We start from the raw sequence: 16030 nt of genomic DNA, 5'->3' as shown, positions 1-16030 counted from the left end.
AAGCCACAAAAATGGTGAAACATCAATGTCCATCACTCCCAAATGTGACTGAGGGTGAGTTATCTTGCCTCTTTGACACTGGTAGCATGAGAGTTATATACTCCGCTGTGCCATTGCAACCACTAGAAAATACACAAAGCATATACAGTAGTATATGTATTTAACAATATTTATTATACTAGAGATGCTTTTACCTCATATGTAAATATATATATATATTTGTTGGGTTGGTGCATAATTGTTGCAGCCTTTTTTCAACAAATTTTCTTCAACAAAAACAATAACATATAACAAAAACATCTTTAAATGATTATTCCAGAGCATATTCACCATCTACTTCAATTACTGCTTCCCGTTTGCTTGGCAGATGGTCGATTCCATGGGTTAAGAAGTTACTATTCTTAGAGGCAATCTACTCTTTGATGGTGGCCACCAAGTCATTCAAGTCATCAGAAACTTTGTTCACAAGCCAATTTTTTCAGCGATCGATTGACAAGATAGTCCGTAAGTGCTTCTGTGGGAGAATATGGCAGATGAGGAAGCAGCTTCCAGCTCTTATTGGCGATAGATTCGATGACATGATGCTCAACATGTGGACACACATTATCATGGTGGAAGATAATATGGTTCTTTTCATTTCTATTGCAGCATGAATGTGGTCATGTTGAACTAGATAAACATTGCTTTTGATATATTCAATTGCTGCTTGCCATTATTGTCCAGAATGCGCCACTGTTGATGCTCATTGTCATCATTCCACCTATGACAAATCCCGTTTGAGATTATTTCCCAGTGAATGATTCCACTTCTGTGCCACCAAACACACCACATTGCCTTCTTACAGTGGACGCCTTTCGGTATTCCTTTGGGTGAAACACCTGGCGAAACATGAAACCTTCTTTCTTTTGACATTTTTGAAGAGAAGCCACCATTCATCCCCAGTGATGAGATTCTTCAGGAAGGGAGTTTGCTCATTTTGCTGCAGCAAATCGGTAAAATTTCAGACATGTTTGGCTTTGTTGTTATCGGAGAGTTCGTGGGGGACTCACCCAACCAATTTCCATACTTTCCTGAACTTTTTGAGACGACGAACAATGGTCAAATGGTCCAGATTGAATTTTTCAGCCAACATTCTCGTTGTCAAGCTTTCATCCTCTTAAACAGCTGCCAAAAGTGCCTGGTCATTTAAATTTGATAGTTGACCTCTTTGTTTTTCATTTGCGAGGTTTGTATCGCCTGATTTGAACTTCCTGAACCATCTTTCAGCTTGACTTTTTCTGATTGTTCCTTCACCAAAAAGTTCATTGAGATCATGAAATGACTGTGCTGCATTCCAGCCTTTCTGGAATTGGTAGAGCATAATATGACGAATGTGGATATGATTTTTAATACACATGTTTATGAAAAAAGCCGACTGTCATTTAACGATGTTTTTGTTAAATATTGTTATTGTTTTTGTTGAATAAAATTTGTTGCAAAAAGCCACAATAATTATGCACCAACCCAATATGTGTGTGTGTGTGTGTGTGTGTGTGTGTGCATATGTGTGTGTGTGTGCACGCACTTGTGTGTGTGTGTGTGTGAGTCATCTAAGAGTCCACAAGTCAGAGAAAAGGAGCTATAGAAGGGAGGGAATATATTCCACATATTCCCTTCCCTCTACAGCTACTTCGCTTGACCATGGATTAGCCTTTATTAATTCAGATAATTTAATTCAAGTATAGTGTTTAGGGCAATGTTGGAGCAATAAACTTCACATGTGATGTCTCATGAGGACAATATCTTAAATCAACCATCAAATATACTGTCAACCTCTAAAATAATACTGATATCTTTGTCTTTATGAAATTCACTGTTTAAGTCTTGAGACTAAACTCCAACTATATAAGAGGTTTTTGTTTTATAGAAAACAGAAAACATTCTCAGAAGTATTTGAGTCCAGGATTATATGACTAGAACAGGAATACCTTTACCTTTTAGATTCCATTTCAATTTGACTTCTTGAGTTAGTAAAGGAGAAATATTCATTTATTCTGCTCTAACTTTAGTGAACAGAAAGTCACTCACTCGCAGAAAATTGTGCATACAGAAGAGGAAATAATCACTTCATAAAGAAATATTCACTTACTGAAATTTCCTCCTACTTCCATCACTTTGGCAACAATTTGTTCAAATTCTGTCCCTACATTTCCAGTTCCACCACCAGCTGCGACAGTCAAGTGGTATAACCAAGAATCCTGGAAGATATATCACATAGTCAGATCAAACACAACAAACAAAATTTAATATACACAGTAACATTGCTCTATTTACATTTCTATTAGAAGAATTCAAAAAATAAGAAGAATCTGCCTGAGAAGTGACCCCAAAAATCTCTCTTTAGAACTCCTTTTAATCTTCAGCCTAACACAATCTCTTTTATTCCTTCTTTCTGGTCTTAAATCTTTCAAATGTTAGAACCTCTTTGATATAACTAAGACTATACCAAGAGTGTATTTCTTTTACCAAACTAAAATAAACTTCACACTTGAGAAATGAACAATTTTTCACAAAGCACAGATCAACTGCTCCATGAAGTACTTCACTTTCTTTCATTTTTGAAAGAATGTATTTGTTACATTGACTCCAAAACACACCTCATTCTACAGGATGTGAAAATATTTCATCACAAAAGATGTTCACTCATGAACACTTAAACTGAAAAATTAAATTTCATTATTATCCCAGTATCACACTGTGGGACAAGAAAACCAATGCCTGGATTCAACAGCACATAAGAGTCAATGACATCATAAGGACTATCAAAGAGAACAAATATAGATTGGGTGGCCACATCGTGCAACTGAAGAACAATAGACAATCAGGGTGATGGAATGGACATCAAGACCATGGACATGATCAAGAGGTTGACCAAAGACAAGATGGTGAGATGATCCCACCTGCTATCTGGGGCCTACATGGCCACAACTGGCCTGAAACAGACAGAGGTGGAAGGAGTCCAGGGTGGGGCTCTTCCCTCATGAGTGATGAATCCCTGGTTGAATTGGGTGAGTGATGTCAAATATCTACCAAAATCTGGAATTGGTATTTTTTGCAAGCCTCATTGCCTCAATAAAGAGCAAAAATAGTTTCAAACATGGCATTTGGATCTTTTCAATCTCAGACACAGGTTTTTTTAATTAATTTTTTTTTAACTAAACAGTTTGAAATTTTGGATACTGGTTGAATGTGTCACAAAGAACATGGTTTACTCTTAACGTTTTTGACAAATTTTATATTTTAGAAGTTATTTCATGTTAAAGTTGTCGTATTTGGGTAATTTTAACCAATCAATGACGTGTATTCAGCTGAAGAAAGTTACTGCTGTTTGCAAAAGTAATGGAAGAGCAACAACTTCCGGGTCATCAGGTCATGAAAGAGAGAGAGAGAGAGTTGGGAGAAAATTATAAAAGATAAGAAAGGTGTGTAAGAAAAACAGAAAGTTCTTTTATAGGGAATACCTCTGTGTGTGTGTGTGTGTGTGTGTGTGTGTGTATTTCCATCTTATCCAATGTATCCTCTCATTTATATAATGTTAGCATGTGACATTGAGAGAGATTTGGGTGTTATTTCCAGCAAATCGTAGAGCGAGAGAGAGAAGATAGACAGATACAGAGAAAGAACAGAGAGAGTGGTGGTGTGTTGGCGATCTGAACGGCAGCTTATATAAACTTACCCACCCCCTACCACTGCATATTAATTTATTAAACCCTCTCCTTTTCCTTGCTTCCATTCGTGGGGGGGGGGGTATCAGCTTTACATATGAATGTGTGTGTGTGTGTGTGTGTGTATGTGATGGTCAGCATGAACAACTGTCCCCCTCCCTCCTTAAAGCTATGTATTCCTCACACCCACCTCCCTTTCCTTTCCTCGGCATTCTAAAAGTTGCATGTGTGTGTGTGTGTATACGTATACATGTGTCTGTGTATTTACGTACATATATGTATGCAGCATCCAAAACAGATGACCCGATGGCCCGGAAGTTTTTGCCCTTCCATTATTTTTGAAAACAGCAGTAACTTTCTTCAGCTGAATACACATTATTGATTGGTTAAAAATTACCCAAATACGATAACTTTAACATGAAATAACTTCTAAAATACAAAATTTTGTCAAAAACGTTAAGAGTAAACCAAGTTCTACATGACACATTCAACCAGTATCCAAAGTTTCAAACTGTTTAGTTTTTAAAAAATTAATCAAAAAATCTGTGTGTGAGATTGAAAAAGATCCTGACATTGTGCAACAAAAGATAGATTGGTATATATACATATATAAAACTGTAATGAAATTTTGAGTGGATATATCTGATTTCCACAGCAAAATGGTTAACCAACATTATATTTTCATTTTCTTCCTCCCAACCCTTTCTTCTAAATTTATCTGAACCATTCCTTCTCAATTCTACATGAACACAGTTGACCTGATGCTCAACAACAACAACAATATGCATATCAGTTCTGTTTTTCTAGCATTGCTGTTGTCTTATTTCTTAGACTGCTCCACCTCACTACCTCACTAAATTCTTGGCCCACTTTTTCCTTCACCTCAATCTCTTTCTATCTGCTGACCATATATAAACATTTACAATAACCTATTACTCTCTTTTACTCATGCTATTCCGCCAGTGAAAGACAGCCAACCAAAGTCATAAATTTCACTCTTCATCCTATGATTATCGTATAAAACAATCACCTCCATATTTTCAATAATATCATTGAAAATAAGATGGCACCAAGCCAAGAATTGGAAGTTAAGAGAATAAATAATGCTAAAGAATTTTATCTGATTAAACTACTAGTTATTCCTGACTGAGTAACTACAGACCAGAAACAATTACAGACTTCAACAGTGTGTGTTTAGATATCATTTATTTTTCCAGTGACAAGAAACAAGAAACATTCAACAAGAACAATCAGTCTGTCTACATATCCATTTTTTTTTAATGGGTTCTTTCAGTTTCTGTCTACCAGATCAACTAACAAAGATTTGGTCAGCCTCAAGGCTATAGTTATTAATGAATCATGCCTAAGATGCCACACTGTTGGACTGAACTTGAGACTCTTAGGTTGGGAAGTGAACTTCTTACCTACACACCCATACCTGTACCTACATGCAAGTGTGTTCAAATATGAAATAGATGCAGTGCTAGTGTAATAGACATCATCAACCACATATACTTAATGTGCACACTATGTGTATTTACTGGTAGGCTATGACTTGTAGTGGTGGAGAATAATCTCTTAAAGCACCAGGTGTCAAAACACCTGAAAGTCCATGATTTTGAAAGAGTATTCTCCATGCTAAGTCAAAGCCTACTGGCAAATACACGAAGTATGTACATTAAGAATATGTGGTTGATAATGTTTACAAACATATGCATGAATGTATGGATATGTGTGTGTATGCACATACACACATAATTTACACTTAGAGTTGGTTTCTTCACATCCCCATAACTTAGTAGTTTTGTCAAAAAGAGAATGACAGCATAACTCCTCATATGAACTGTATCATTATTACTATCCTGTTACGTCTCACTTCTTGCACCTCCCTCTACCATTGGCAATTCCCCCCTTGGTATTTATCCTTCAATCCTACCCAATCCTTATGGACATTGCCTTCCTCTCCTCTCTCATTTTCCTTATTTCTTCTTTTCCCATACATTCGTGCAAGCTCCACCCCACTGCCAACCATTTCTCGTTCCTTTGCCCTCACTTTTACTCACTTTATACCTTGAGGTGCAACCTGGACACCTCATCACCACAATTTATCACTTTGCAATTATGACTGATTGATTTCTCTTCTAAATGTGAGTAGTCATGTAACTCCTATTTTTCATATATTAACTCTCTTCTGCTAGCACAGAACTCTATTCCACTCAGGTTTTGTAAGTTTGCAAGCTGCATGGTACTCTCAGTAGTGCCAGTGGCATGAGAAAACCACCCAGTACACTCTGTAAAGTGGTTGGCATTAGGAAAGGTATCCAGATATAGAAATAAAGTCAAAGCAGACATAGCATGATGCAGTCGTTGAACTAATTAGATCCTGTCGAGCTGTCCAACTGAAAATCGAGATTGAGCGAGCTTTTGCCTTTTTGATGATGATGATGATGATGATGATATACTTATATACATATTGTTTACTTGTTTTTACTTGTTTCAGTTTCATTCATTAGATTATCGCCATGTTGGGGCACCATCTTGAGGAATTTTAGCTGAACGAATTGACCCCAGTTCTCATTAATTTTGTAAAGCCTGGTACTTATTCTATTGGCCTCTTTTGCTGAACTGCTAAGTTACAGGATGTAAACATACCAGCACTGATTGTCAAGTGGTGGAGGGGGACAAACATGCACAAAACACACACACACACACACACACACACACACACACACATACACGAACTTCTTTCAGTTTCCAAGTTTCCATCTATCAAATCCACTCACAAAGGTTTGGTCAGCCTGAAGCTATAGTAGAAAACACATGCAGGGGGACTGAACCCGGAACCATGTGGTTGGGAAGCAAGCTTCTTACCACACAACCACACCTGCACCTATACATATGTATTACAAACTAAGAGAGAGATGGAAAGATAAATAGATAAATATATGTATACCCTATTTTTTCCTACAAGTGTTTTCATAAAGCTATTTATATGATGTTTGATAAAGCATTCATACATATCTCCTCTCCTGTGTCTCCTCACCCATCTATCCACGTATCCATTTAGTGTTTTCCTAACAATATATCATAGAGCAATAAAGAGGAAGTAAAGAAACAAAATATGCATACCTTTTCCTGTTTTGTAGGGATGATGAGGTAGGTTGGTCCTTGTAAGGGTGGCCATATAGCGATAACATGTCTGTCAACCATCATGACTGTTGAATCCTCATCAGACTCATCTGGATGATCTATCTCATCAAGACGGGCATCTCTCAAATTCAGTTGGCCAAGTGGAGTCTGCAATAACATATATATCAAATTAAATACACAACTAAAAGAGCTACTAATAGTTTCATGCTATTATGATACTTGAACAGGCATATTTATAAAATACACCCTGTATCTTAAAGCAATCATTCAGGCTCTGTTAATGCATTATATATATTTTTTAAAACTGAAAAATGCTTGTCATATACATATATATATATATATATATATATATACGACAGGCTTCTTTCAGTTTCTGCCAACCTAATTCACTCATAAGGCTTTGGTCGACCCAGGGCTATAGTAGAACACAGTTGCCCAAGGTGTCACACAGTGGGATCAAACCCTGAACCATGTGGTTGGAAAGCAAGCTTCTTACCAAAGTCACACCTTTGCCTGTATATTGGTCTGATGTCCAGGTCTGTCAAAGCTCAAATGTCATCAACCAATTAGATACACAGATTTGATCACACAGTGGTCACTGTGAGCTCACTCTACATTTTACCATCTGTAGAACAATATTTAATAAATAATAACTATTTGCCTCTGTGTGTTGTAACATTTATAACATTCAAACTACTGAAAAATTTTATATAAAATTATATCATTTTTTTAATATCAAATTGATTGTTATAAACATTGTTTTTGTTTTTCTTTACTTTTGAAGAAATTTTCATTTTGATTCAATGTATGTCCAGATATGAACTCTTGAAGGAACCATTCTTGCTCTTGAATGAATAGACTTGACCTGCCACCTGGTCTAAGATGACCACATGGTCCTTTGATGCCTTTACTAGAGACCATTGTATCACAGACGGCTGGGGAAGGTTCATATCACTTCGATTGTATCTTTTGTTTATTGTTTTATTTTTCTGAGACAAATGAATGTTTCAAACAATTTAATAAAAAAACACAGCAAGTGAATCAAATAAAATAACTGAATGAAGTTTATTGTTTACACTAGCATCATTTTGTTTGAAGTTGAAACAGTAAATAAACACAAAGACTAAATTTCAGTTTTAAAATTCAGAGAAATGTTATTGTGTACAATAGTTTCAAATGTCTTTTAACTGTCGACTTCCACCATTGAAGTTTTCATTTCATATACCATCTTTGAAATGTTTCAGTCTCCATTTTGTTTGTTTGCTTGTTTCTTTATTTATTGTGTCTAATATATGTGTGCAGGTATGGTTGTGTGGCTTAAAGTTTATTTTGCCACTATGAGGTTTCAGCTTTAGACAGCCAATCTTTGTGACTGAAATTTGGAAGACACAATCTCTGAGGAAGCACTCGGAGTGACCTTTCCTGTTTTTGAATGAGACTTGACCTGGAGATGGGTTTGAGATGGCAATCTGGCTCTTTGTTATCTTTAGCAAAGATCACCACATTGCAAGCAATTGGGCTTTGTGAGTGGTGGGAGGTTTTCTTTTTCTCACCAATTACAAGGCCTTAAATTCAATCATGGGGCTGCCCTTCTTCCTCTGTCTAAGCCAAATGATGATGATATATTTATCCCAAGGATTTAAGGATATCTGATGAGGAGAACATTACAAGGACAGTTTACAAATTGCGAGTATGGTGGTTATATAAAACACATGATGGAAAGAGAGGGGAGGAGAAGAGATGGGATAAAAAGCATACATAGCATGTGAAACCATGGCTGGTGCAGTCCTCCTGATACAGAAGAGCCTGTAACTAGACCGATTAAGGAACCCTTACATGCCCAAGATTTGTGGGCTGCTTTACTACTAAGGATATGATCCCTTACCTTGCTGTTTTCAGCACTCTACAAGTGCATACTTAGAGTAGATTCATTTATCCTAATCAATTTTGTCAGTCATTCACCTTTTGATAAGAATTAGTCAAAAAGAGAGCACTTCCATTTCCATCCTCACTTTATACTGAAATTAATGTTTCAGTACTTAATCCTTTCAGCCTCATCCACTATACAGCTTCTTTTGACATAGCCATCAGATAAAGAAACACTACCTGCCCCACCTTGTTAAAGGTGGGCAGTAGAAAATCCTCATGGTGGACTTGGTTGATAGCTAGATGCATCTTGCATGTAACAACAGCCATTCAACAAGTCAGAAGTGCTCAGACACTGCATGATTGTATGTAGTTTAGTTTCATCATTTTGCATGCATCTTGAGCAATCCTCCCTGGTGTCACTTCTGTGTCTGTTGAGTTCATCTCAAACCAGTTAATGTTCCTCAGTAGCACCGCTATGCTAAGGAATTTTAAAAATTAACCATAATATACCCCTGGACCAAAAGTCCTCCCAGTGAATTGTCACTTTACTAGGTTGCTAATCTGGCTCCTATAATCTTTGTGCACCAAAATTCAACTTCCAGTAACCCAGTCCTTATCAATGAGTTCTATCAAAGTCAACTGTGCAGATTACGAATTTATGGTCTGTGCAGTCAATCAGTTTAAGCAGTGGACATTATTTTGACCTGCTACTTTTGGGTCAGACTAGTTTCTGTATGAAGCTGGTCTCATGTTAACAATCTCCCTATATTCCTTCAAAATCACTTAAAAGTAATTGATATTCATTTTCAGATAAAGCAGCAAACTGGCAGAATCATTAGCGAGCTGGAAGAATCATTAGCACACCGGAAGAAATGCTTAGAGGTATTTCGTCTGCCATTACATTCTGAGTTCAAATTCTGCCGAGGTCGACTTTGCCTTTCATCCTTTCGAGGTCGATTAAATAAGTACCAGTTATGCACTGGGGTCGATATAATCGACTTAATCTGTTTGTCTGTCCTTGTTTGTCCCCTTTGTGAGTAGCCCCTTGTGGGCAGTAAAGAAATAAGAATCATTAGCATGCCAGGCAAAATTAGTGGCATTTCATCCATCTTTATGTTCTTGTTTCATGTGTGCATGTGTACATGCATATGTACATGCATATGTACATGCATGCATGCGTGTGTGCATGCATGCATGCATGGCGTCAATGAATAATGAGCAATATCAGACAAGATGCTGTATTTCCAAACCCTTAATTTATTATCATGAGTTGATTTCTAAAAGAACTAGTATAAGGTGTAAAAGTACTAAGATGTGCTAAAGGTAACTCTAGCACTACCAAAGCTAAAATAGGCTGAGACTATTCTATCATACCATAGAAACCATGTGAAATTAGACTGGAACTTGGTGCAGCTCTCCAGTTTACCAGTTCCAGTCAAACTCTCTAACCCATGCCAGCATGGAAAGCAGATGCTAAATGATGACGATGATGATGATGATGAAGTTTTATAAAGAACAGAAACAAAGCGCCATTTCATCATAGAATTTCTAAACAAATAAACAGAAGCACTGCAAGGACTGAAAGGGGGTTGTTGTTTGCCAATTTGTATAAAAAATGACAATCATAAATGCATTCTTTGGAGTCAAATAGCCCTCGAAATCTGTCAGTCTATTTATAACAATCCAAAGATATTGGAAATGGGAAAACTAAACCAATCCAGGAATAAACTAATGAAACATTTTCTGGAAGTTCTAGAAGGTTCAACAAGTTAAGAGAATTATCAGGAATTTATAATGTTAGGGTTGTGTAGAAAAGTGCAAATGTGAACAATAGTGCAACAGTCAGATATTCCACAGAATTGAGAACCAAATAAAAAAGGATCAAAGATAATTGTTTCTATCTTTGTAACACATATATGTTGATGAAACAGGATTGTTTTAGTAATAATCAGCCCAACTTACTTGGTGAAACAACTTGGGTTCAAAGTATCTATCGATCATCTAACATTTGGCTACCAGTGATTTAAAATAAAACAAATATTGATCTATTGATGAAAATACCCTTTAAAGAGTTCAGCAAGTATTTCTTGTTAGTTTATTGGAAATCCAACAGAAAAGCTTGGATTACAAAATTATCATTTGAAAATTTGTCACAAGAATTGCTTCTGTTATAAGACATTGGTTTCAAATTTTGGCACAAGGCCAGTAAGTTTGAGGGAAAAGCTAAGTCAATTACATCAACCCCAGTATTCAACTGGTACCAATTTTACTGATCCTGAAAGGATGAAAGGCAAAGTCAACCTCGGTGGAATTTGAACTTAGAACAGACAGAGCTAGAAAAAAATGCTGCGAAGCATTTTATCCATTGATTTAGTGATTGCATTTGCACAAAGCCATAAATTTGTGAGGCGGAATTATCCAATTAAATTTGCACTAGGGTGTGACAATTACTTTGTTTTATGAACCCCAATCAGACGAAAGGCAAATTTCACTTTGGCACAAGGCAAGTTCGGGAGAGGGTGTCAGTCAATTACATCAACCCCAGGGTTCAACTGGTACTTATTTTATTGACTCCAAAAGGATGAAAGGCAAAATTGACATCAGTGGAATTTGCACTCAGAACATACAGAACTGGAAGAAATGTTGCTATGCATTCTGTCCATTGCATTAATGATTGTATTCGCACAATGCCATTCATTTCTGAAGAGAAGCTATCGAATTAAATTTACTGTAATATGTGACTGTTACTTTGTAACATAATAATGGACAAAATGCCATTAAGCATTTTGCCCAGCATGCTATCAATTCTGCCGACTCACAATAGATTTGGATTTTGAACTTTGGTTAATTTTACACAATGATCTTGTTAAGTTATATTTTTATCACGAAATACAATGTCACTTTTTATAGTAAGAGTGACCACAGGTAGAAACCATATAACAGGGGCATGTTGTAACTGGTACTAGACAGGAGAGGACTAACCTGTTGAATTTATACTGACCTTATCTGTGGGAGTCTTGTAGTAAAGGAAATATCGACCCAGTAGGATACACCAACAACGTCTAGTCATACCATTCTTAACCTGAAATAGCAGAAAAAGGAACGTTAAACAACAACAACGTTGAGAACAACAGCCGTTAGACTAAGTCAATGAGAGACCATCTACGAGGGGGTGTTGAAAAGTTCCTAGCTTTGGGTAAAAGAAAATACAGGAGAATCAGTTAATTACTCTCTTTTACTCTTTACTCTTTTTACTCTTATACTTGTTTCAGTCATTTGACTGCAGCCATGCTGGAGCACCGCCTTTAGTTGAGAAATTCGACCCCAGGACTTATTCTTTGTAAGCCTAGTATTTATTCTATTGGTCTCTTTTTGCCGAACCACTAGGCTACGGGGATGTAAACACACCAGCATCAGTTGTCAAGAGATGGTGGGGGGACAAACACAGACACACAAACACACACACACATATATATATATATATATATATATATATATATATATAAGTTCAAAAAAGGAAAAAGACAAAAAAAACAACAACAAAATACAACAACGTGAGGACGTGATACAGATTGTGTTACTAGACTCTCGGGAAAGGAAAGAAACGACGGGCTTCTTTCAGTTTTCGTCTACCAAATCCACTCACAAATCTATGGTCGGCCCAAGGTTATAGTAGAAGACACTTGCCCAAGGTGCCACGCAGTGGGACTGAACCAGGAACCATGTGGTTGGTAAGCAAGCTACTTACCACACAGCCACTCCTATGATTTTATTCAACATATTCCCCTCACAGATTCACACACTTATTGCAGCAGTCTTTCAGTTTTTCTAAGCCCTGTAAAAGAACTCAAACAGGCCATTCATGATACACTTAAAGCCAGGAACTTTTCAGTACCCACCTCGTATGTGGTTAGAAATAACAGCCAGATACTCCTCAACTCAAACACTACCAACTTCAACAAGGAAGGAAATATTGATTAACATAAGATTGGGTTAATAACCCCTAAAAAGAGAGAATAGTCAAGGTTGTGATGTCTTTCATAATAGGTCCACACAATCAAGGTAAACCTGAGAAAGTCTTTGCAGTAAAACAGTAAATAAGAGAATACATTGAGTTACTTTCATGATAAACAATATTTATTTTCACTAGATATGTGGCTAATAGTTTTAAGAGTGGCACAGTAAATTGTACTGATTTTAGTGTATTACCGGTATGCATTTTAACAATCCCTACAAAACAAGAAACAAAGTATTTGAACTTAAAATATAGAGGAATGAAATGAAATATAAATTGTTCAGTCACTCATGATAATATGTATAGTTCTGACATGACACTGTTAACTGACTGTCCTAATTAACAGGTTGGCACTCCGTCGGTTATGACGACGAGAGTTCCAGATGATCCGATCAGCGGAACAGCCTGCTCGTGAAATTAATGATACATGTACCCATTAATGTACCCTTAATGTAGTTCACAGATACATGTACCCTTAATGTAGTTCACGGGGAGATTCATCGTGACACAGAGTATGACAAGGCTGGCCCTTTGAAATACAGGTACAACAGAAACAGGAAGAAAGAGTGAGAGAAAGTTGTGGTGAAAGAGTACAGCAGGGTTCTCCACCATCCCCTGCTGGAGCCTTGTGGAACTTTAGGTGTTTTCGCTCAATAAACACTCACAACGCCTGGTCTGCGAATTGAAACCACTATCCTATGACTGTGAGTCCGCTGCCCTAACCACTGGGCCATTGTGCCTCCACTAATTAACAGGACATTACTGGTAACTTGCACAAGAACAAGCATTTGCTGGCAAATGGAAATGTAATGTTGTGATATTTGTGTTAGTCTCCTGTAGTTCAAAGAATCAGAAAAAAAAAAAAAAGGAGCGGTCATGTCACAGCTGTTTCCACTATGCTTCATGGTATTTCTCTTGGTAAATGAGAAAAATAACAAACCTACCTTTGTCAACCATCCTCGTACGATAGCTTTTGAGTCCACTTGGTCTAATAGATAACTGCTTGCTTGTCTTTTGACGACTTTATTTATTACTGTAGAATGATAATAAAAGGAGAAAAATACATTTGAATATATATACACACATGTATATATTATATCGTAGTTACTAGATAAGAAAACAAGCAGTTTAAACCTGATAGCTTACTGGTAAAGCACGATCACTTTCCCAATATTTGTTAAGTATTTGATTAAAGGGAGATGCTAAAAGTTGTTGAAACAATTGTAGTGGTTAATAAAAATTCTTGTATATTCCATCTTTGGTGTCTGTTTAACCAAATATATTAGATCATATATATATATATATATATATATATATATATATATATATATATATATATATATATATATATATATATATATAGATAGATAGATAGATAGATACACACACACACACATATATCAAGTAATGTTTACATTAAATCAGTATTTTGTTTTGCTCACATTCAACAATTCTGCCCATCATCCAGTATCATACAAAATATACACACCTATCTACCCACTAAAAGGGTATGTATGGCTCAGTGGTTAGAGCATTGGGCTCACAATCAAGAGTGCATTCAATTCCTGAACCAGGCTGTGTGTTGCGTTCTTGAACAAGACATTTTATTTCATTTTGCTCCAGTTCACTCAGCTGTAGAAATGAATTGCGGTATCATTGGTGCCAAGCTATATTGGCCTTTGCCTTTCCCTTGGATAACATCGGAAGCATGGAGATGGAGGGTTTCTGGTCTTTCATAAATAACCTTGCCTGGACTTGTGCCTTGGAGGGAACTTTCTAGGTGCAATCCCATGGTCATTCATCTACCCACTCCATTCATCCACTAATACTATGATTCCTGTAGAACTGTACACAGAACATTCCCTCTTGTTAAACTTGATCAAGAGCTTGAGCCCAAAAGATCAATAATTTACTTTCCTGGTGGTAACTATATTTACACCATTTACTTTACATTTATTTTTATCTTTTTTTTTACAACCACATTTCCTTTGAATTATTTGTTATTGACCTGGATCCTCAATAGATTCCTCCAGTTCTGAATTTTACCTTTTATTTAAGCAGAATAAAACTGTAATTTTTTTTTATTATAACATCATAAATTACATTATCTCTGTGCTTCACTAGCATATGTTAGTGTACTATGAGGTAATTGTTAGTCTAATGATCTGACATTATTGGGTGTTTATGCAACTGCCTATATAACAACCACCACAGACATACTAGTATGTGCTAGTGAAACATGTGTAAAAGTTATATAATTTATGATGCTATAATAAAAGACATTTTGGGACCAAATCTCCAGTTTAATTATGCTTCATCTAAATACATGTATTTCAATTTTCCAGACACATCTGACAGCTATGAGTCTACTGCATTATATAGCAGAAACAGCTGTAAGCTAATGAAGTTCATAACATAAGCATTGTCCTGTGTCGTTTCCTTTTCTTGTGTGTGTGTGTGTGTGTGTGTGTGTGTGTGGGTGTGTGTGTGTGTGTGTGTGTGTGTGTGTGTATCACCATCATCATCATTTAACATTTGCTTTCCATGCTGGCATGGGTTAGACGGCTTGACTGAAACTGGTAAGCTGGAGAGCTGCACCAGGTTTCAATCTGATTTGGCATGGTTTCTACAGCTGGATGCTCTTCCTAATGCTAACCACTCCAAGAATGTAGTGGGTACTTTTCAATGTTCCACCAGCATGGGTGCCAGTCACGTAACACTGGCATTAGCCACAACTACAATCTCACTTGGCTTGATGAGTCTTCTTGAGCATGGCATATCACCAAAGGTCCCACACGCACGCACACACACACACACACACATACACACACACACACACAACAAGCTTCCACATAGTTTCTTCTGCATAGCAAATTCACTCACAAAGCATTGCTTGGTCTGAGGATATAATACAAGACTTTTGTTCAATGTGCTGCACAGCCATACCTGATCATCAGCAAATATGTCCTTCCTTCTTTAATATGGCAGAGTGTGATATGAAAGTGATTTTGATATTATTTCTAGCAGGCTAAGCAACCACATAGAGGCTACTTCTTTACAAAGTAGAGTGAGTGTAACTAACTATTTTGCGAAAAGGAATTACAAGAGAGTTCAGTCTTTCCCAACTATATGGTTCTGGGTTCAGTCCCACTGCATGGCACCTTGAGCAAATGTCTTCTACAATAGCCTTCGGTCAGCTGAAGCCTTGCGAGTGGATTTGGTAGAGGGAAACTGGAAGAAGCCTATAATATGTGTGTGTGTGCGCGTGTGTGTGTGTGCATGCATGTGTGCA

General features: G+C 36.8%; 1 protein-coding gene across 1 annotated transcript in view; it reads right to left on the bottom strand.

The window, feature by feature from the left end:
- LOC106876747 (uncharacterized protein CG43867) overlaps positions 1 to 15682 on the bottom strand; it is a 115098-nt gene extending 99416 nt beyond the window's left edge. Inside the window, exons 1-5 of the mRNA XM_014925434.1 lie at positions 15622 to 15682; positions 13683 to 13771; positions 11725 to 11805; positions 6834 to 7001; positions 2129 to 2237 (exon numbers count right to left, since the gene is read on the bottom strand). Coding sequence (XP_014780920.1) covers positions 2129 to 2237; positions 6834 to 7001; positions 11725 to 11805; positions 13683 to 13771; positions 15622 to 15682 — 508 coding nt within the window. The remainder of the gene's footprint in view (positions 1 to 2128; positions 2238 to 6833; positions 7002 to 11724; positions 11806 to 13682; positions 13772 to 15621) is intronic.
- Between the last annotated feature and the right edge of the window lie 348 nt (positions 15683 to 16030).

Source organism: Octopus bimaculoides, chromosome 6 (genome assembly GCF_001194135.2).
Source record: "Octopus bimaculoides isolate UCB-OBI-ISO-001 chromosome 6, ASM119413v2, whole genome shotgun sequence".
Lineage (NCBI taxonomy): Eukaryota > Metazoa > Mollusca > Cephalopoda > Octopoda > Octopodidae > Octopus > Octopus bimaculoides.
This window is presented reverse-complemented; position numbering and strand designations above follow the sequence as displayed.